This window comes from Danio rerio, chromosome 3, assembly GCF_049306965.1.
Source record: "Danio rerio strain Tuebingen ecotype United States chromosome 3, GRCz12tu, whole genome shotgun sequence".
Classification (NCBI taxonomy): domain Eukaryota; kingdom Metazoa; phylum Chordata; class Actinopteri; order Cypriniformes; family Danionidae; genus Danio; species Danio rerio.
The window spans coordinates 42,933,885-42,956,590 of record NC_133178.1 but is presented as its reverse complement, the minus strand read 5'-3'; the positions used below and the strand labels follow the sequence as shown (position 1 = coordinate 42,956,590).

Sequence of the window (22,706 nt, the reverse complement as noted above, 5' to 3'; positions counted from 1 at the left end):
TTAGTTTTCAATTGTATGTGATAACATCATTATTTCCTCATTCCTCTGTCAGTTCTCAAACTCGACACTCAACAGCACCCTCTCCTGCGCGGGCATACAGCTCTCAGACTACTCCCTGGCCAATCTCCAAAATCTCAAAGCATATACCGACGCCACCTTTGACCTTTACACATTACTGGTACAGTATTTTTAAACTTATTCATGCGTCAGATGAGCAAATGAGGATAATAGATGCAGTTCAGATAACCTGCCAAGCAACAACAGATGCTGTGACAAGTCTGGTTAGCGTTGTTTAAAGGGCACCTACGATGAAAGTCATCTTTTGTCAGCTGTTTGGACACAACTGTATAGACTGTCCATTGTCATATTGGGGTGATATAAACACAATAAGCCTCTTTCCTGATGTTAAAATAGGTTCCAAATCCCTCCCATTTCGAGGCCCACAGCATCGTGAAGAAGGAGTGTGGTTTCCCCGCCCACCAAATTAATTGACAGCAGCATATTAACATGGCCCTGTAGTAACGCATATAATCATACCAACAAGACAGGACGTGCGCAAGGAAACTGGAATTGAAAGATCTGTTTACCTTACTGTGATCATCATTTATCATCAAACGTGATCAAGAATGAGTTTTACAAGTTTAACACTAGATCCGCCATGTGGTCAATTTTACCCATCACTATTATTCAAATACATAACAGACCTTCAATAAAACATTCCAGCCTCCCAGTCATTAACTTTTACTAATATTGCCTTATTTAAAATTACTAGATATTAAAAATTGCTTAGATAAAAATACATTTTAAAAAGTGGGATATTTATACCTATAAGCGCCAGCGTGGGTCAAATTTACTCACTATAAAAATGCTTACGCACTGCATATGTTTGAAATTACTCACCAATGACTTTTAATTTCAATTTCACTCACTGAATTAGTAGTTATAACAAATGAATAAAGTCACAATAACTAAAAGAAGGCGATTTGTAGAGCTATTAATAACACAAAATGCAATGAATGATGGAGAGTCTGAAAAAATAAGTTATGCATCAGAGCATGATGCTTCAAATTTAGACATTCCGTTTCATTTCTAGACACTTTTTGTTAACAGTGGCAAAAAAAGTATGCTTTTTTTTTGTTTTTTGTTTTTTTAGCAATTTCAAAACAAAATTTGTGCTGGGTAAAATTTAACCACACTGCCAATTTTAGGTATACAGCGACCCCCGGCGGTTCTAGTCTTAAAATGTTTTTAAAACAGTGCATGTTTGCAATGAATTACACCGATTTACTTCAACTTCGTGAAGTAATGAAAATTTCCAATATTTTGGAAACTATAATAAATCATCTGATGGGTGTTTTGAGCAGAAACTTTACAGACACGTTCTGGACACACAAAAGACGCATCTTAAATCTTGATAAAGGGGTAAAATAGGTGCCCTTTAAATAAACAAAAGACACATGTAGATTGATAGATTTGAGGCACGTTCACACCAAGCACAATAAATATAAATATAATGAGGAATTTATTTGTGTCCACACCGGTGAATGATAAAAATATGTTACTGCTTTAGTTCATGCTTTTCATTTGTCATTTTTCCCCTTGTAGCCGGCAGATGTCCTCAGTGTGCTACTACCCCATCCGACCAGTAAATCTTTGTCAAAAAATGTACTAAAGTAATCAAATGAATTTAGCGATCGTAGTCAATGTAATGGAAATAAAATTTTCCTCAGCATTTTCCAAGAAGCACTGGATACCTGAGGTACTTTTATTTTTCATACTTTAATTTAGTAGCCTGGCTTGCGTCATGTTCTAGTATTTTATCACTCTTTTTTTATCCATTGTTTTCTAAATAGTCATTATCTCTAAATAATCCTTGAAATGAGGGCTTAACAACAAGCAGTGTTTCTCCAAAATGTCATCTGTAGCTTTAAAGTGCACTAGCCATTTACGTTATAGTTATCGTGCTTGTGTGAACAGACATTTATACTAGAATAGAGTTTGTCATATTTACAGTATATTACAATGAAAGGTTTTGTCATCAGACAAGCATATGAGGATGATAGATGCAGTTCAGATCAACTGCAAAGCAACAACAGATGCTGTGACATGTCTTGGTTTAGCATTGTTTATATAAACAAAAGACAAACGTAGATTGATAGATATAAGGCACGTTCACACCAAGCACGATAAATATAAATATAACGATGAATATATTTGTGTCCACACTGATGAACGTTTTTTTGTTTGTTTGTTTGTTTGTTTGTTTATGCTTTTTATTTGTCACTATCCCCTCGTAATCAGCAGATGTCCTCAGTGTGCTACTAGGGCATCCAATCAGTAAATCTTTATTTAATAGAAAATGTGAATGTGTCGTAACTGCACAATGCATTCTGGATATTTCAACGCAATCTCACGGCAATTCGTAACTTTTTGATTTAGTGGCTAATTCATATGAATTTGTACAATCTAATTTGTACAATTTAGTACGATTTGCTCATCCCCCAATGATGGTTGGGGTTAGGGGTGGGGTTGGGTGCCACGCCTCCTTTTTAAAATTGTACATTTTGTACGACTGAACTCGTTCAAATTCGTACGAATTTGTCCAATAAACTGACAAAACATAAAATACTTACGTTTCCTCGTGAGATCAGGCTGGATATTTAGGACAAGGCAGCCTGATTCTAGTTAATCTCTATTGATTTATCCTTTCATATATACACTCAACAGCAATAAACTGTAAGGGCTCGGACGACGAATAAAGAGAAAAATATAGAAATGTTTACATATGGTAGCTTGTTGATGCCCTGTTAGTTATAGATAAACTTGTTAATTTATTTGATCTGCTTTGCATCTGTTGCACTTCACCACTGGAGACACACCAAGAGCCTTTATAACAGTATACACATCAGTCCATTTTATTGTTTGTGGGATGTTTTTCAAAAATGTGACTATAGTTGCTGCCAGTGGTGTAGTGGTTAGTGCGTCGACATATGCAGTCCGGTGCTTGAGGTGACCTGAGTTCAATTCCACCTTGCGATCCTTTGCCGATCCTTCACCTCTCTCTGTTCCCCATGCTTTCCTGTCAGGTCTCTCTACGTTCAACGTTCCTATCCCTGCTGAAAAATCCAGCTTAAACCAGCCTAGGCTGGTTGGCTGGTTTTAGCTGGTCAACCAGGCTGGTTTTAGAGGGGTTTTGGCCACTTCCAGGCTGGTTTCCAGCCATTTCCAGCCTGGTCTTAGCTGGTTAGGCTGGGAGATGACCAACTAAAACCAGCTTGACCAGCCTAGCAGGCTGGGAGCCCAGCCAAAACCAGCTATGTCCAGCTTAAACCAGGCTGGTCAAGCTGGTTTTAGCTGGATTTACCTGGTCATTTTCCAACTTGACCAGCTAAGACCAGGCTGGAAATGGCTGGAAACCAGCCTGGAAGTGGCCAAAACCCCTCTAAAACCAGCCTGGTCGACCAGCTAAAACCAGCCAACCAGCCTAGGCTGGTTTAAGCTGGATTTTTTAGCAGGGATCCAATAAAGAGGAAAAAATAATTATTAAAAAAAAGATATAACTATAAAACAACCTTTTTTTCTGTTGTGATTTGTAATAGTTTACATTGTGCACTTCCGCAGTTGTCCACAAACATGGCTGATTATGACTCACCATGATGTCAATTGCTAAACTCTATTAATGTGATGAATTGAATATAGTGATCCTTGTTAACTAAAAAAAAAACAAGCTATTTTCAACAGCATTTTCAAAGGAGTCAACACATAGACTCTGAAATAGCACTGGATACCTGAGGTTATTTTATTTTTATACTTTAGTTTAGTAGCCTGGCTTGCATAACTTTCATGTATTTTATCATTCTTTTTTCCTATGGATTAACCAAAGGTTTTCTAGATAGTCATTAACTTAACAACAAGCAGTGTTTTTCCAAAATGTCGTCTGTAGCTTTAAAGTGCGTGAGCCATTTCTAGTTATCATGCTTGGTGTGAACAGGCCTTTAGACTAGAATAGAGTTCATCATATCTACAGTATATTACAGTGAATCTTTTTAAAGGGATGCCATATCCTCTGTGCTTTCATTCATCCGAACAGAGATCTAGACTTGACGCTAGTCTTGTCGTGAGCTACATCAATAACATCAGGACAAAAGGCTCGGTTGCGGGCTCATTGAGCGATGTGGATTTCGCTAGGCTGTGGTTTCAAGTAAAGCTCAGTCCATTCCTGTCCTCGCTGTCCAGAGACACGCTGTCCTGTCTCAGTCGAAGCAGTTTCACCTGCCAGAGCTTCCAAGCACTGTGTGTATTTGTTATATACAGAAGTCATGCTTATGTTTTATGACTACAGTCATTTGTTTTTGGCAATAATGCAAAAGTTGATTCACTTTTTTTGTTTTGTTCTTAAGGGTAAATGATTTAAGCGTGCAGATTGGTCCTGAAAGACAAAGGATGGTGTATCAAAACTTCATAAAACCCTTTCTGGCAAGAAATACAACTGACGGTAATACTCTTTTGTCCATTTATGTTTTGGATGTCGACTGCACTCTTTAGTTTAGTTTAGTTTAGTTTAAACTTTATTGTCCGTTCTGCTTGACACAAAAAGGAAATTTTTCTTCAACACTGGATTTAGGACAACAATTACAAACATACACCAACGACACAATAACACTTACCAACACAACAACATAGGTTAAAAGTTTAAAAACCAAATTAGTCCCATGCACAATACTGCAAATCATACTTGGTAACCACCTCATTTCCTACAAACATTGATCCGGTTTAGAACAACAACTGCCATTGGGATAAATGACTTTTTATAGGCATTTCTTCGTGCTTTAGGAATTCTAAACCTGCGTCCTGATGGTAGCAGTTCAAATGCTGAGTGAAGGGGATGTGTATTATCTTTAAAAATCACAACTGCTCTTTTTTCCATAAAAGAGTCAAATAAAATCTGCAATGAATGCTGTTTGTGACCAGTTATCTTATTTGCCTGATTTATAATTTGCACTAATTTCTTTTTCTGTTTAAGTGTTGTGTTACCGAACCATGAAACAATATTATATGTGAGAACACTCTCTATAAGTGATCTATATGCCAAGTTTAAAGTCTGTGTACTAACATTAAAACTTCTCAATTTGCGGAGGAGATAGAGGCGCTGACTTGCTTTCTTATAGACCGCCTCTACATTACTATTAAAATTCAATTTATTGTCAATAATTGTGCCTAAATACTTGAAATTTGAAACCTGCTCTACTATTTGTCCGTTTATGGTGACTGGTTTAAAGAGTCCAGTATCTACTCTTCTTGTTTGACTCCCCAGACATAACTCTTTTGTTTTCCCAATATTTAGGTGTAATGAACTTTTGCCAAACCAATCTGTAATACTATCAATATATCTAAAATTATATATATCTATAAATTATATATCTAAAAATATCTCTTATAAAACAAAGATACCAGAAGAATCCCTTATTTTTGTACTGTAACAATTATGAGATTATATTTTGTGAGACATCGCTCTACGCTTGTGTTTCTTCTTGTTTTTTTTTTTTTAACAATTTTGAATTGATGCATGGGGTTTCGATATCTGATTTAACAGGTTTTGATGTTAAAAACTGTAACTGTAGTTCAACAACAACACATTTGTTGACACGTTGTTTTATAAATTGTCTGTGTGGGTCTTAAATTATATCTTTTAAAAATGTATTTAGTCAATTTAAAGTTTCACATTAATCTTTGACAGCTGAAATAATGTACTAGTTTTCTTTGTGAAGTGTATATATAAACTAATTTCGAGAGAATCACATACTTATGATTGTCCACGTCTGGTTCCGCATTAACCCATGATTGATTCACCAGTCAGATGATTCCAGCTCACTATAAATAATCATATCTCAGTGTCTTCGACTTGAAGAATCCCCCCCCCCCCCCCCACACCTTTCTAGATAGGTGACACGGCGGCCCAGTGATTAGCACTGTTGCCTCACTGCAAAAATATCTCTGGTTAAAGTCGCTAGTAAACCAGTCGACATTTCTGAGTTTGCTCGTTCTCCCCATGCTTGGGGGTTTTCCCCGGGTTTTCCGGTTTCCTTCCACAGTCCAAAAAACACACAACCTAAGCAAATTAAACATACCAAATTGGCATCAAAGTCAAGCTCTTAGCAAGCCATATATCTCTCCTCAGGGAAGTTCAATAAGATCTACCTGAGCTTAAGCTCCCTTCTTGCCCTGCTAACGGGAGGGAGCCCAGGGCTCGAGAATCTTATAAGCTCAAGTCTTTCCTGGAACAGCATGCCAAACAAGCTTATTACCAATCATCAGCTAAGTGTAAACTCTTGAAATAAATTTTATTGTATTTCTGTTAACTTTTAATTTCAAGGTTTATAGTTCTTGCTCACGTTTTTTTGTCAGTTTAATATAATTGGTTGATATATATTAAGCTTAAGCTTTAGTTGAGTTAAACTACAGAAAATCAAATATAAACCAAAAAAGTTTTAGGGTCAGGGTCAGAGTCAGGGTCAGGGTCAGGGTCAGAGTCAGGGTTAGGGTTAGGTTAGGTTTTGGATATTTACAATGACTCTCCCATGCTGTAGCATTCGCATACAGCAAGATAGCAAGATCGAGGAAATGCTCTGGCCCACGCTTGTTAGACTCTTGTCATGTGGAATCTCAATCTGGCATCCTGTCTAGGGTGCCGAGCCTACATATGTAGGGTCATGAGCTCTCAAAATGTCTCTGAAAAAAATTAAATAAAAAAAATTAATAATAATAAAATAATAATTATAGTAAATACTACAAAATTAAGAAATAGTAATAATAATGGTAAGAGTAATAATTTTAATTGTAATAATAAATGATAATAGTAGTAGTAGTAGTAGTAATGATGATCATAATAATAATAATAATAATAATAATAATAATAATAATAATAATAGGAAAATTAGGGTTAGGTTAGGGGTAGGTTTAGGGGTTAGTGTTAGGGAAAACTTTTGTTGATTTGAATCCTATTTACTACATTTACTCTATAGGGACAATAATAATACAAAAAAGAAACAATGTAAATAACCTTTACAAGTTTTAATGGTTTTAGTTTTATGGTTTAATTTTTGTAAACTACTTTTAAAAAATATAGTATAATGGATGCTTCAATACCAATAAAGAAAATATTTTTTATGAGTGTACAGTTAAAATGCATGATTCAAGCTGTAAGTTTACTCTTTGTGTTGCTGATGTTGACTTTTTTGTTTTAAAGCTGGCTGTGTGAACAGCACAAACAGCACCGGGCAATGGCTGCTACTCAACTTCCAGTCATTCTCTTCTATTGCAAGCCTAGGAGATTTCATAGCTCTGAAACCAGACTTTAATGGGGTAAGTGAGCGAAACAGACCAGCTTTACATCCTAAATGAAATCACAGCATCACTGCTGAGACAATCCACATAAATGTTTGCAGCTGGTGGTCCTAGGTAAACTCACGCCGGAGCAGAAAGCTGAACTGATGTTTCAGCTAGAAGCCAACTTTAGCCTGAACGCTGATGCCGTCAGTCAGATCTTCCAGAGTTTCCTGCAGCCCCTCATCAACATGACACTGAACCTGACCAGCACCAGTTCAGGGCTCCTCGACAAGGTTAGATAGGAGTTTTTGACTGATAGATCCAATGATGAAACACCATAAGGAAAAATCATCCAAATTGTTTTCATATTTCACTGCAGAATCTCACAGACTTTGTGCAATATTTGAGACCAATGGGAAGATTCATCAGATCATGTGTGAACATTGCTCAGACAGTAAGTTTTCTGTTCATATTTTGTGTGTAATAGTTAATTAATTAACCATAAATCTCTGCACACAACTGATAGATATGTGCCTAAGAAATTCAACTTGTGTAAGAATGTCAATTTTTGGAGTTTTAAAAGGGTACGGAGACCCAGAAGGGACGTGATGGTGGGGGAAAAATGGATGGGAGAAAAAAAAAGAGTGATAGGAAAATATATATATTTTTATAGTTTTCACGTTCTCTCTTAAATATGTTTTGCACTCTCTTGCAAAAAAGTTGTTCCACAAACACTTCCTGTTCACTTCATACATATCAGCCCTCCCGTTTTTGCCGGGATTCTCCCATATTTTACATTCTATGCTGTTATTATCCTATCATTATGTAATTTTCCATATTCCTCTCATATTTTTTAATCTTGAAAGCACATTGAAATTATTATAAAATGTCTAAATTCACTTTCTTTCCATTAAAGCTGTGCGTCAATCATCACCCTTCCTATGCAATAAGCAAATGCATGTGTAAGCGCAGACTGACGGACGCGCTCCATATGATAAACCAATCCCAGATCAGCCTCTGTACACGCCATTTAAAGTGACACCTCTATTATCAAACAGATGAAGTCAGTATATGAATGTCTTGTTTTGTTTTGATTGATAGCTCCTCTTTAAATGGCGTATGCAGAAGCTGATCTGGGACGTCCCTTCCAGGTCTCTGTAAAAGGGTTACTTAAAAAGGTCAAAAGTTTAAAAAGCAAAACAAAAATAATAATAAAACATTTCCGCATCCTCACACACTTTTTGACGGAAGAGTCAAGCATTAAATAGGAAAATGATCAAAAATCTTTTTTGAATTTTTTGGAGCGAGATGCTAATGGTCTAATTCGATTCAATGATCTATGCTAAGCTAAGCTAAAAGTGCTTTTGCCATACTGGAGATTGGCTGACTGGATTCAAAAATGGTAAAACTCCACTGTTTAACTCTAGATGACTTGTAAAATGAGCCAATTTCCCCCAAATTAAGAAGTGGATTGTTACTTTAAGATGTAATTTATCTGTTTAATGATTGCCCTAATGTGTGTAAACGTACTTGCTCTCTTTCAGACAAATATAAGCAGTTTTAGAAATGATACAATACAGCTTCTGGTCAACTGGACTGTGAACTATATCAACAACCAAATCTCAGTAAATACTTTTAACTTCAACAACATCAGTGAGTGGTTCCAGACCATAGTTATTCCTTTGGTGAACAAACACCTGCAAACTAACCAGACTTTGCCAGACAACACCACAGACATATTCAACTCGGTTTTGTAAGTAATCTATTGCAAGTTATAGCACCAAATTACATCTTTTATAAAAAAAAAAAAATATATATATATATATATATATATATATTTTTTTTTTTTTTTTTTTTACTGCCATTTTACCTTTATTTTATAAAGAACTCATTTTTTTGTTTCATTTATGTTTAAAAAAAAAAATTTCCTTTAAAGGCTCATCACAGCAAAAGTTCCTCATATTTATTAAAGCAAGAAAAATTATTTAAATTCAATAAAAAAACAAAGTTTTTTTTCCATATTATTTTCTGAAATAAATGGCCGAAAGACTTTAAAATGTTTGCTGTTCATACATAGCATTGTTATTAAGATAATAACACAATTAAACTAGAAGACACAGATTAGCTGCTCTGTTTTATCTAACTCTGTGCTCTTTTTACTTTGCTCAGTGCTGTTGAAGCTCAAACGGCAGATCCTGTGGACATCTGTACAGTGACCATAAATAACAGCTCCTGTCAAGTAAGTTTGTCTTTCACAAACCTCAACCTTTCAATCTTATGTGTAATTAACCACACCCTGATCATGTCCGACAAGCCGACTGCAATGTCACACATCTAAAGAATGTCCGCATTAAAACATCCACACAATGGGGTTTTGTTTCCATGTACGAAAACAGAAACAATTGTAGTACAAGCTGTAAAAGTCTCAGGCTGATTGCTAAAGATTGTAAAAATGATTGCATGACTGATCTTAATGTTTATGTGTCTGTTTCCCAATAACACTGTAACTTAAGTAGCACTTAAAAACCACAGAAGATTTATTGCGTGCTCTGGAGAAGTTATTAAAACCATGTGTGTATCGTACAATACGTTTAACTTCAGTTCAATTGCAGTTTGATTAATTCAAGTTTGATTGAACACTTTTTTTTATGAATTCATAAATTAAGTTAATAAAAAAGGTCTGAAAACACACATATACACATCTAAATTAGATGACTGAACATAAATATGAATAAAAGAAGGAAGGAAGGAAAATGCTTTAAAGACTGGAAAAAATAAGGAAAAACTAAAAACATTTGCTGCATGAAAGCCATCCATGTAGTGGCTATTTTATACGCATAACCTTATATTTTTTACCTTACTTTGTAATTGCCTTAGTCTGTTGGTAGGAGCTTTATATAGACTTGTCTTGATTGATAATGCACACAAGATGAAGATGAATAGGTTAAGCCTTCAAGATATGACAACATTAGCCCTTAAGAGCACTCTTATGAGGTTACAAATAATTGTTATAATTCCATGTGTTTCCCAAAAATGTACATAACAGAAAGATACGAGAACAGATAGGCTGCTTGCTCCTTTAGAGTCTCTGCACCAGCTTCGAATGTTATCACTTGATTGAATGGGCATTACCAGTGGTTATCAGCTGATAAATATGGGCCAGTAGAGACCTTCTGCGCCTACTGGAAGGCTCAGAAGGCTGTTATCATCCATCCACATGGTTAATCAGCTATAGATCACATACGGCTGTGGCTGGAAGTTAACAAGAATTATTTTTATTATTTATTAAAATTCCCATTATTTGTATTTTATTAACGTCTCCCCCTACCCCAACCCTAAACCCAACCGTCACAGTAATGTAAAAACAGATCTGCATCTGGAGTCTTGTATAGCTAATTAACCGTGTGGATGGATGATAACAGCCTTCTGAGCCTACCAGTAGGCACAGAAGGCCCCTACTGACCCATATCTCTCAACTGATAACCAGTAATAACGCCCATTCAATCAAGCTGTGAGGCGATTGCGCTACCCACTGCTCCATCGTGACGCTCAGATATGACTTATACGTATAAAAGTATATGTACTTTATATTCTGGGAATCTCTTTTTGTTCTGCAGGTATCACAGAATGCAGAGAGTTTGGCCAAAACACTTAAATGTGTCGCTCAAACAAATCTGAGCCTCACTGAGGAAAACCTGCAACTTCTGACTACTGAACTCTCCAAAACACTGCAGACAAAAGTTCAGCAATCTTTAGGGGTATTAAATAATGTGGCATAAAAAATATACATTTTAATAAAACATTTGACAGTGAAATAATTTTTGACAATTCTTCTGTGCTTCAGGTAACAAACTCATCTCAAAGCAACCTCACCACCTTGTTTGGAGAGTTGCCAGCAGAAAGCTTCACTATCAGAAGCCTCGACGATGTGAACTTTGTGAAATTCTGGTTCCAGATCAAGATGAAGCCTCTGCTGCCCAAAATTCCTAAAGAATTCTTGTCATGCTTGAACACACGGAGCTTCAGCTGCCAGACCTACACAGCACTGTACGTTCCTCACATTCCCTTTATGATACACGATAACCGCTCCTTATTTGATGATCTGATTACCCAATTATTTGCACGATTAAACAGATTGACTTTCTCATTATGTTTAACTAAAGAAAACAGATAATTAAATTTTTTTAAATAGTAAATGAACAAATAATGTTCAAACTAGAAAGATTTTAAATTGTACTTAGATTAACATGTTGCAAGCAAACAAAACAAAAGCCTCGTGTCCGTATTTCAACACATTTTCCCCAGTTTTTTTTTTTTTTTTTACTTTAATGCTGTATCAGATATAACATATATCATCAAAACCCGTTTTTCAGATTTCACCATATTTGAAAATTTTTGTTTATGTGAATTAATCACGCCATCTAGGGCTCTATTTGTACTTATAAAATAAACTTATAAAATGTCTACTATCTCTCAGAATATATTTCACTATGAGCTGTCTGATTGACTCAAACTAAAAATGCAGCTTCAATGAGCTGAAAATGCAGTGTAACATTCATCCTACATTAGTTTTTGGTTAGAACTGGATTATTTTAAAAGAAAAAAAAATAGGGTTTAATTCTTTTGCAAACCCCAAAGTAACGTCTTCAGAACCTTTCAGGTTGGTCGTTTATTAAACAGGCCAAAGATAACTTGTAGCTTAGCTCCATAATATTTCCACATGTTTATTTGCAACTGAAAAATAACCTTTCCACAATTTTTAACACAGGTAACTTTAGGATTATTTTTTTAATTACCATGTAGACTAACTTCTCAGAAGCATAAACTGGCCTTATTTTGCAGAATTACAGGATTGAAAACAGTGAAAAAGCTGCAGCATTTCATAAAATGTGAAAATTAATCAAAATTTGTAATAATGATCAAGTAAATCTAACTGTATAACTGAAATATATAGATGTTAAGTAAGGGATAATGTAGATCCAGCCAGTTGTTGTCACAGAATAAAGCTTGTCAGTATTATCAGCAGCCAAACACAGAGTTTACATTTACCTTAAGAGCTAGTATGTCAGTGTTTTGTGTCTAATTGTTTAGTTTTGCAAAAAGTAGCTGAGTAATAAGTAGTATAAAGTACATCCAGCCTGTTGTTTTTATAGATTTCTTTCTATGACAACATTCGGCTGGATCTACATTATCCTGTTTATTATACAGATCTCTGGATACATTATCCTACTTATTGTCATTTTAAATAGCTGACGAAGAACAGAAATGACAATATTGCTGACATATCCAGCAATAATCATCATGTCAGTAAATGTTAATATCCATTGATCTAAAAGGATTGATCACTTTTGTTTAACATCAATAATTGATTATTTGAGTTTCTTTATGCCACTATGCTTTTGTATTCATTATCCTCTCACATCTCTGTTTTATTTCTGCAGTATTGTGGAGCTAAGTAATAATTTTGGACTGATGGACAGTGCAACACAGAGATCAGTTTTTAATGACTTCATTGTTCCCTTCCTGACACGACGTCAAAACACAAGTAACTGCATTCTGTTAATCAGTTCTGTTAATTGATCATTGTTATGTAAAATTAGCTTGTGCTCAGTTTGCTCAATCTTTGAAGGACTCTATATTAGTTACCTACTGTTGAGATCATCTAATAAGCAAATGTATTTATATTGTAATTTCAGGTGTCGACTGCACATTAGCATATAACAACAGTGTGAACTTCATCCTGCAAAACTTCGGCAGTTTCTCTCAGTTTGCTCAGCTTCAGTTTTTTACCAATTTGAGCCTCAATTTTTCAGCTGTGAGTCTCACATTATTAGTGGATCACGTAAAGACACAACCTCAACACAACATAACACAACTCATGTCCTTTCAGGTGGAGGCTGTTCCTGTTCTCTCACTGACACAGCTGGGTGAACTGGTGTTCAGTCCTCCTGCTAGACCTGAAGACAGAGTCAACATCCTCACCAAAGTCTTTGACTTTCTTCTTCAAGCCTCTAACCGAGACAAACTCAATAGCTTCCTACCAGCTCTTCAGACACAGGCCAGAAAAGTGTGTAACAGTAAACTGCTTCATATAATGGAGTGTCAGCGGGTCAACATGACATTAAAAACACATCAATCATACATGTCTATTTCATGTCAATTGACTCCCTTGATTTCACAATGACATAAAATTGTAAGATCAGTGTTAAAAATCGGTTACAGGACATGTTATTTTTACCTATTTTTTGACGCCAATGTTACGTAGATGTCAATTTTATGACATTTTGACATCAAAGTAGTTTACATGCAATTTTTTAGAAAAAGATTCATAATAATAATAATAATTTTATCCTGCAGGCAAACTTCAGCTGTGAAAATTACAAAACCATGTGAGTGACTTTAACTGAAGCTGACAGTGATCTAGATAAATTAGTGATCAATTTAAAATATTTTTTGTTTTGTGTTTTGTCTGTGAATCAGCTTTGACAGGGTGGATCAGGCATTATTATCAGTCTCTCCTAACCAGACTGAAGCCCTTCTGACCATCAGAGACTCACTTATGACGATTCCTCCTGACGGTAAGACAGAATTGCGCAATAATAACTCGTTCCTGTATTATTTGAACAAAATATGTGACAATCTGAATAAGTTTAAAAAATGAAGAGATCATACAAAATGCACCTTATTTTTTATTAATATTTTCCCAAGTAAGGCATTTTACTTGAAAGACATTTACATATAATCCACAATACAAAAATATATTGCCAGGTAATACATACAGTATTAAAATCCAAACTTTTGCTTTTGGTTATTTGAATGAAAATTAAATTTTGAGACTAACTCTGGCTTATTTACAGTTTACACTGTTAATTAGTGAGCTCCATCCCTGTTAAAAGAAAATAAATAATTTCTACTATATTTCTTGTTATTTCTCAATAACATTTTATGTTAAATATCTTGAGACTGAACTCAATAATTTTAAAAAAATCAGGCATTTTGTTTGACATTCCTTATTTTGTTCAAACTATTGCAATTTTTACTCATTCTGTAAGGGATCCTCAAATGTAGCACAAGCCCTGTGAGAATTAATGTGTGAACTGTGTTTTATTTCCATCTAGAATGCATTCAGAGATCAAGCCAAGTGAGTAACAAATCAAAAGATCAATTGCATGTATTGTGTGTTTTTACTGAACTATTTTAACACAATGTTTGTTCTCACTCCTGCAGTGCACAGTGACTCCTGTAAATGGTAAGTGACTGGTTTTGTGTGGACTGATTTTAGATTTAGCTAAAACTCAAATCTTGGTTGTTTTATCTTCCAGAGACTGTCCTCTGTGCAAATGTCAACAGGTGAGCTGTTCTGTCAGCACTATATGAGTTAAACACTGATTAAACTATGGTCTGTCATAAAGATGTTCTTCTGGTTTGCAGCTCTGCTGTGGGTCAGGTCTTGAATGGAGTAGCTCAAAACACAACATCCTCGCTGAATTTGTGTAACTTCACTGTGCTGGAGTTTGCCTGTCTGCCAACGGTAATAATACACTGGCAATGATAAACGTTTTCTTCCTTTAGTCTCTTTTTTATTTATGCCATAAGTTTTAGATTTGATACAATGTAAGACCCTACATGTTAAAGGAGCACTCCACTTGTCTTGGAAATAGGCTCATTTTGCTACTCTAGAGTTAAACTGTTGAGTTTTTCTCTTTTTAATCCATTCAACTTATTTCTCAGTTTGGCAAGAGCACTTTTAGCTCAGCTTAGCATAGATTATTGAATTGGATTAGACCATTAGCATGTCACTCCAAAAATAAAAAAATAAAAATTACTAGATTGACTCTTCTACATCCAGTAATAAGACTGACTGAAAATTAAAAGTTGCTATTTTCTAGGCTGGTTGAGTTTTTGGAGCAAGATGCTAATGGTCTAATCTGATTCAATGATCTATGCTAAGCTAAGCTTAAAGTCATTCCACCAGATCAGCTAAATAGATTGTTAAATTGTAAACCTCAACTATTTAATTTTAGGGGAGTTGAAAAATGAGCCTATTTCCAAAAAAAAAAAAAAGAAAAGAAAAGAGGAGTGTTCCTTTAAAACAGGGGAGCCCAAACTCAGTCCTAGAGCTCCGGTGTCCTTCATATTTTAATTCCAACCTCAGTTAAACACACCTGAACCTGCTAATCAATCTCCTGGTATACTTAAAAACCTCCTGACAGGTGATTTGAAGCAAGTTGGAGCAAAACTATGCAGTCTAAACTAAACAAGACAGAGTTTGGGCACCCCTAAAACAACTCAATCCATTTAAGGGAAAATGACTGCCTTAAATCATTCAAGTTTAAACTAAGATTTATAATAATGTCATAAGTATTATTATTATTATATTTCTTTATGAATCTTGGGCAAAACTTATCAAAAAACTTTGTTTTAACATTTCCTCTCTTTCAATAGTTAATCATGAAACCAAGATGAGAACTATTAATTTTGCTATATTAATTTTCATTTTCATGAAACTTTTTTCTATTGAGTACAATAAACATTCAGTAATATTAAATTAAAGTATACTTTTTACATCTGGTAAATGTGTCTTTCGTGTCGTCAGCTGTCACAGGTAAACTCTCAACAACTGGCTGGTCTTTTGGCTTGTAAACTGAACAGCAATGTCACAAAAGAGACCTGGAAGCTTTTCCTCAGTAAAACCAGCACAAACCTTGATGACGCTCTGCTGAAACTTTCTAACATGGTATAAATCTTCTTGTATTATATTTTATTTACACTGTTGTATTTTGATTTATTAAACATGTAATATGTGTTTGATTTCCAGACTCTCAGTCCCAGCAATGTTTCTCTGTCGAATGTGCTGGATGTGATTGCTGATGTCCGCATCGATCGTTTTAGTCCTCAGAGACTGAGAGATCCTGTCTTCATCCGCTCATGGTTTCAGGGCCGACTTAAAACTTTCTTACCATCAATATCCCAAAGTTTCCTGTCCTGTCTCAGCACTAAAAACCTTGCCTGTGAAAGCTACAGCACTATGTAAGTTGGTCTTCGTTACAAGGTCTAAATTGCTTTTAAAGCCACCTTTTCACAAACAAAACAAACGCCTTTGATCCATATTTCAACACAGTTTCTCCAGTTTTGTGGTTCTCTACTCTGATAGTTTATATATATCATACATCATCTAAACCCATATTTCAGGTTTCACCATATTTGTACATTTGTGTTTTTACTGTGATTTGTATTTCATTAAACCACATTATCTAGGGCTCTATTTGTTTTTAACCTATAATATAGCTACTATTTCTCTGAAAAAAAAGAGTGTTTCTGTCTGATTGAATCAATCTGAACTGTGCATAAGTTGAAAAGAGCTGACAACAAGCATTCCTCCAACATTAGTTTTGGTTACTCTTTGATACTCCTTTTATTTAAAAAAAATAAATAAATAAATTAGGGGTTTAATATTTTGCAACCCCAAAATAACATTTCCAGTACATTGCAGTTTGGTTGTTTTTTAAGTATCCTAAACACAACCTATAGCTTAGCTACATAATTTTTCCTCATTTATTTTTGAAAGTTATTATTTTTAGAAACAATAAATAACTTTTCCAGAATGCACAGAAGAATAAACTGGCTATATTTTGCAGAATTACAGAATTGGAAATAGTGAATTAGCACATTATGTGAAAACTTGTCAAAATTAATAATAAGGATCAAGGATATCTAACTGTAAAACTGAAATATAAAGATTTTAAGTAAGGGATAATGTAGATTCAGCCGGTTGTTGTCACAGAATAAAGTCTGACAGGATTATCAGCAGCCAGATACACAGAGTTTAAATTTAATTAGCTCTTAAATTGGTGTTTTGTAATTGTTTAGTTTGTAGCTGTATAATAAGTAGGATAATGTACATCCAGCCAGTTGTTTTTACAGATTTTTTTTACAACAACATTCGGCTTGATGGACATTATCCTGCTTATTACACAAAACTATCCTGCTTTTTCTCAGTTCAAGTAGCTGAGGAAGAACAGAAATGACAATATTTCTGACATATCCAGCAATAATCATCATGTCAGTATATGTTCATGTCTAATGACCTAAAACATTGGTGCCCAATCCTGTTACTGGATATCTACTTTCCTGCATAGTTCAGCTGTAACCTTGATCAAACTTACCTGTCTTTAATTACCAAGTGTTCCTTCAGATCCTGTTTAGTTGGCTTAGTTGTGTTTAATTAGAGTTGGAGCTGAACTCTGCAGGAAGGATTGATTACATTTACTTGTACTTAACATCATCTTGCACTCAGGTAATTTGAGGTTAATTTATGCCACTATGCTTTTGTACTCATATCCTCTCACATCTCTGTGTTATTTCTGCAGTATTGTGGAGTTAAGTAATAATTTTGGACTGATGGACAGTGCTACACAGAGATCAGTTTTCAATGACTTCATTGTTCCCTTCCTGTCACGACGTCAAAACACAAGTAACTGTGCAATCTGTTTATCAGTTCTGTTAATTGATTGTAAAATGTAAAATTAGCTTGTGCTCAGTAAATGTTTGCTCAATCTTTGAAGGACTCTATATTAATTACCTACAGTGGGGATCATATGTTGAGCAAATGTATTTATTTTGTAATTTCAGGTGTCGACTGCACATTAGCATATAACAACAGTGTGAACTTCATCCTGCAAAACTTCGGCAGTTTCTCTCAGTTTGCTCAGCTTCAGTTTTTTACCAATTTGAGCCTCAATTTTTCAGCTGTGAGTCTCACATTATTAGTGGATCACGTAAAGACACAACCTCAACACAACATAACACAACTCATGTCCTTTCAGGTGGAGGCTGTTCCTGTTCTCTCACTGACACAGCTGGGTGAACTGGTGTTCAGTCCTCCTGCTAGACCTGAAGACAGAGTCAACATCCTCACCAAAGTCTTTGACTTTCTTCTTCAAGCCTCTAACCGAGACAAACTCAATAGCTTCCTACCAGCTCTTCAGACACAGGCCAGAAAAGTGTGTAACAGCAAACTGCTTCATATAATGGAGTCTCAGCAGGCAGAAACACATCAAATATGCAAGTCGATTTCATCTCAATTGACTCCCTTGATGTCAAAATGACATCAAATTGTAAGATTGGTGTCAAAAATTGGTTACAGGACAGTCCTTTTTGACCTATTTGTTGACGCTAATGTTTTATGGATGTTCATTTTATGACATTTTGACATCAAGGTAGTTTATATGCAATTTAAGGATTCAAAATCCACTGTGAATTTATCACTTAAAAGGCTTTCAAAAGGATAAAAGATTTCTTATATTATAATACTCTTTGTGGGAGACACGGGGGCTCAGTGGTTAGCACTGTTGCCTCACAGCAAGAAGGTCGCAGTACTGTGTTGCAGCTGGAAGGGCATCCGCTGTGTAAAACATATGCTGGATAAATTGGCAGTTCATTCCACTGTGGCGACTCCTGATGAACAAAGGGACTAAGCCAAAGGAAAATGAATGAATAAAAAATACTCTTTGTGTCATTATTTAGTGGTAAAAAAGGCATCAATAAATGGATGTCATATGGATGTCATATGGACGTTTTGACATTAAATTGACTTGCATTTTTTATTTGTTTTTGACTTCATGTTTGGTGTCAGTTTAATGTCATTTTGACATCAAGGTGCATGCTGGAATGCTTTAGAAACTAATAATAATAATAACAAAAATAAAAATAATAATAATGATTATAATTTTATCCTGCAGGCAAACTTCAGCTGTGAAAATTACAAAACCATGTAAGTGACTTTAACTGAAGCTGACAGTAAAGTAGATATTATTAGTGTTGAATAATAACTGAAGCTGACAGTGATCTAGATAAATTAGTGTTGAATATGATTAATTTATTTTGTGTTTTGTCTGTGAATCAGCTTTGACAGGGTGGATCAGGCATTATTATCAGTCTCTCCTAACCAGACTGAAGCCCTTTTGACCATCAGAGACTCACTTATGACGATTCCTCCTGACGGTGAGACAGAATTCAGCAATAATAACTTGTTCATGTTTTATTTAACAAAATATGTGACAATCTGAATAAGTTTAACAAAATGAAGAGATCATACAAAATGCATCTTATTTTTTTATTAATATTTTCCCAAGTAAGGCATTTTACTTGAAAGACATTTACATATAATCCACAATACAAAAAGACATTGTCAGGTAATACATACAGTATTAAAATCCAAACTTTTGCTTGTGGTTATTTGAATGAAAATTTAATTTTGAGACTAACTCTGGCTTATTTACAGTTTACACTGTTAATTAGTGAGCTCCATGCCTGTTAAAAAAATAAATAATTTCTACTATATTTCTTGTTATTTCTCAAAAACATTTTCTGTTAAATGTCTTGGGACTGAACTCAATAATTGAAAAAAAATCAGGCATTTTGTTTGACATTTCTTATTTTGTTCAAATTATTGCAATTTTCACTCATTCTGTGAGAGATCCTCAAATGTAGCACAAGCCCTGTGAGAATTAATGTGTGAACTGTGTTTTATTTCCATCTAGAATGCATTCAGAGATCAAGCCAAGTGAGTAACAAATCAAAAGATCAATTTCATGTATTGTGTGTTTTTACTGAAGCCCCTTTATTTCAACACAATGTTTGTTCTCACTCCGGCAGTGCACAGTGACTCCTGTAAATGGTAAGTGACTGGTTTTGTGTGGACTGATTTTTGATTTTGCTAAAACTCAAATCTTGGTTGTTTTATCTTCCAGAGACTGTCCTCTGTGCAAATATCAACAGGTGAGCTGTTCTGTCAGCACTATATGAGTTAAACACTGATTAAATTATGGTCTGTCATAAAGATGTTCTTCTGGTTTGCAGCTCTGCTGTGGGTCAGGTCTTGAATGGTCCAAATACAACATCCTCGCTGAATTTATGTAATTTCACAGTGCTGGAGTTTGCCTGTCTGCCAACGGTAATAATACAATAGCAAAGATGAACATTTTCCTCCTCTGGTCACTTAATATTTGTGTCATAGTTTTAGATTTGATACACTGTAAGACTCAATATGTTAAAGGAACAATCCACTTGTTTTAGAAATGGACTCATTTTGCTACTCTAGAGTTAAACAGTTGGGTTTTGCCATTTTTTAATCAATTTAGCTAATCTGGTAGCGGGAGCACTTTTAGCTTTGCTCAGCATGGATCACTGAATGGAATTAGACCATTAGCATCTCTTTCCATAAACTCAAAAAAAGTATTTTTAAAGATTGACTCTTCTGTAGTAAAATCGAGTACTAAGACTAACAGAAAATTTAAAGTTGCTACTTTCTAGGCTGTTGAATTTTTGGAGCAAGATGCTAATGGTCTAATCTGATTCAATAGTCTAAGTCAGTGGTTCCCAAAGTGGGGGTCGGGACCCCCCTAGGGGTCGCGCTATAATGATGAGGGGTCGCCTTGTGATTTCCAAAAATGCGACCCCTGGGGTAATTACATAATATTAAAGACACAGCAATAGCGTCAGATGCAGCAGATTGATTTTATGGCACCAGGTTAAACTTTCTGGCCCATTTACAGCACTGACATACATTAAAAAAAATTAAAAGAAGAATAGAATTTGGTCTATTGGAGTGTGTGCGCCATTGCATGCAAGGTTTCTGTATTTATAACCACCTCAGAGGATATTGGGGGTCACGAGTCACTGGCATTGTCATTTTTGGGGTCGCAGGCTCAAAAGATTGGGAACCCCTGGTCTAAGTTAAGCTAAGCTAAGCTAAAAGTGACCCCATCAGATCTGGAGATCAGCTAAATAGATTGATACATTGTAAAACTCAACTATTAAACTCTAGTGGTGCCTATTTCCAAAAAAAATAGGAGTGTTCCTTTAAAAGAACTCTAACCATTTGAGGAAAATGATTGCCTTAAACCAATTAAGTTTAAAAACTAATATTTATAATAATATCCTCCTATTATTATTATTATTATTATTATTATTATTATTATTATTATTATTATTATTATATTTTTATAAATCTTGAGCAAAACACATCAAATAACTCCTTCATTTAAAATTTAAATTTAAACATGATGACAACTGTAAATTTGCTGTAACTCATTCCGTTTAAGTTCTGCTTAATTTAATGAAATAATGATTTCATTAAATTTTTTTCTGTTAACTACAATGAACTTTCAGTAATATTTGAGTAAAATATACTTCTTTCATCTGGTAAATGTGTCTTTCGTGTCGTCAGCTGTCACAGGTAAACTCTCAACAACTGGCTGGTCTTTTGGCTTGTAAACTGAACAGCAATGTGACAAAAGAGACCTGGAAGCTTTTCCTCAGTAAAACCAGCACAAACCTTGATGACGCTCTGCTGAAGCTTTCTAACATGGTATAAATCTTCTTGTATTATATTTTATTTATACTGTGCTATTTTGATTTATTAAACATGTAATATGTGTTTGATTTCCAGACTCTCGGTCCCAGCAATGTGTCTCTGTCGAATGTGCTGGATGTGATTGCTGACGTCCGCATCGATCGATTTAGTCCTCAGAGACTGAGAGATCCTGTCTTCATCCGCTCATGGTTTCAGAACAGACTAAAACCTTTCTTGCCATCAGTTTCCCAAAGTTTCCTGTCCTGTCTCAGCACCAAAAACCTCACCTGTGAAAGTTACAGCACTATGTAAGTTGGCTTTCGTTACATGACATAAAGGGATTTTAGATTTTACATGACATAAAGGGGCCACTGTAGTTTACAATGTATCTTTAAAATGTCATTTTTATCTTTCAGCACTGAATCTTTTATCAATGCACCTCTACAAACTGTACAAGATGTCTGCAACCCACCTGTACCCAGTGGCACTCAGAAACAGGATCAGGTGTACAGGAATTTCATGAAAGCTTTCCTCTCACGCAGTGACACCAATGGTAAGTTCAGAATATTTCTATGAAACTTATGTGTTATATTCTTATATTCTTATGTGAATTCCAGATTAAAGTATGAACTGGTCTGACACAGTTTCTATTTACTAGAACTTCTATGTTAAGCTACTTTGACTTAATCTACATTGTAAAAGTGATAGGATGAAATGAATTGAATGAAAATGTTTGCACATAGAATGATGTGCACAAAACTTTTTGTAAATATTTGCAATAAATTTATAGAAAAATGCATAAAAAGTCCACCTTTGAGTAAAACAAGCTACAAATGTTTATTTTTTGTGTGTGTGTGTGTATTGTAGCTGATTATTACAAATGTCAAATGTGTGTAATTATCAAATAAACTAAATTTGCGTTATTGCCTCCCAAAGGTAGGAACCCATTCTTACTGCCTGAAACAAGTTGTATATAATCACAGTTTTAATTTCTTAAAAAGCCTAAATAGATTTGCAGCAATTT

At 34.9% G+C, this 22,706-nt stretch overlaps 1 protein-coding gene across 1 annotated transcript in view; it reads left to right on the top strand.

Annotated features, from left to right (window-relative positions):
- The window catches only part of mslna (mesothelin a), a 54,082-nt gene that overhangs the window by 3,695 nt on the left and 27,681 nt on the right, over nt 1-22,706 (top strand). Inside the window, exons 6-38 of the mRNA XM_073944938.1 lie at nt 53-178; nt 4,091-4,293; nt 4,401-4,495; nt 7,247-7,362; nt 7,446-7,619; nt 7,706-7,780; nt 8,871-9,079; nt 9,496-9,565; nt 10,944-11,084; nt 11,171-11,373; nt 12,768-12,871; nt 13,023-13,141; nt 13,217-13,393; nt 13,684-13,715; nt 13,807-13,904; nt 14,445-14,467; nt 14,554-14,575; nt 14,649-14,676; nt 14,758-14,857; nt 15,923-16,063; nt 16,145-16,356; nt 17,697-17,800; nt 17,959-18,077; nt 18,153-18,329; nt 19,068-19,099; nt 19,232-19,329; nt 19,869-19,891; nt 19,984-20,005; nt 20,079-20,106; nt 20,188-20,281; nt 21,557-21,697; nt 21,779-21,990; nt 22,099-22,235. Coding sequence (XP_073801039.1) covers nt 53-178; nt 4,091-4,293; nt 4,401-4,495; nt 7,247-7,362; nt 7,446-7,619; nt 7,706-7,780; nt 8,871-9,079; nt 9,496-9,565; nt 10,944-11,084; nt 11,171-11,373; nt 12,768-12,871; nt 13,023-13,141; nt 13,217-13,393; nt 13,684-13,715; nt 13,807-13,904; nt 14,445-14,467; nt 14,554-14,575; nt 14,649-14,676; nt 14,758-14,857; nt 15,923-16,063; nt 16,145-16,356; nt 17,697-17,800; nt 17,959-18,077; nt 18,153-18,329; nt 19,068-19,099; nt 19,232-19,329; nt 19,869-19,891; nt 19,984-20,005; nt 20,079-20,106; nt 20,188-20,281; nt 21,557-21,697; nt 21,779-21,990; nt 22,099-22,235 — 3,655 coding nt within the window. The remainder of the gene's footprint in view (nt 1-52; nt 179-4,090; nt 4,294-4,400; nt 4,496-7,246; nt 7,363-7,445; nt 7,620-7,705; nt 7,781-8,870; nt 9,080-9,495; nt 9,566-10,943; nt 11,085-11,170; nt 11,374-12,767; nt 12,872-13,022; nt 13,142-13,216; nt 13,394-13,683; nt 13,716-13,806; nt 13,905-14,444; nt 14,468-14,553; nt 14,576-14,648; nt 14,677-14,757; nt 14,858-15,922; nt 16,064-16,144; nt 16,357-17,696; nt 17,801-17,958; nt 18,078-18,152; nt 18,330-19,067; nt 19,100-19,231; nt 19,330-19,868; nt 19,892-19,983; nt 20,006-20,078; nt 20,107-20,187; nt 20,282-21,556; nt 21,698-21,778; nt 21,991-22,098; nt 22,236-22,706) is intronic.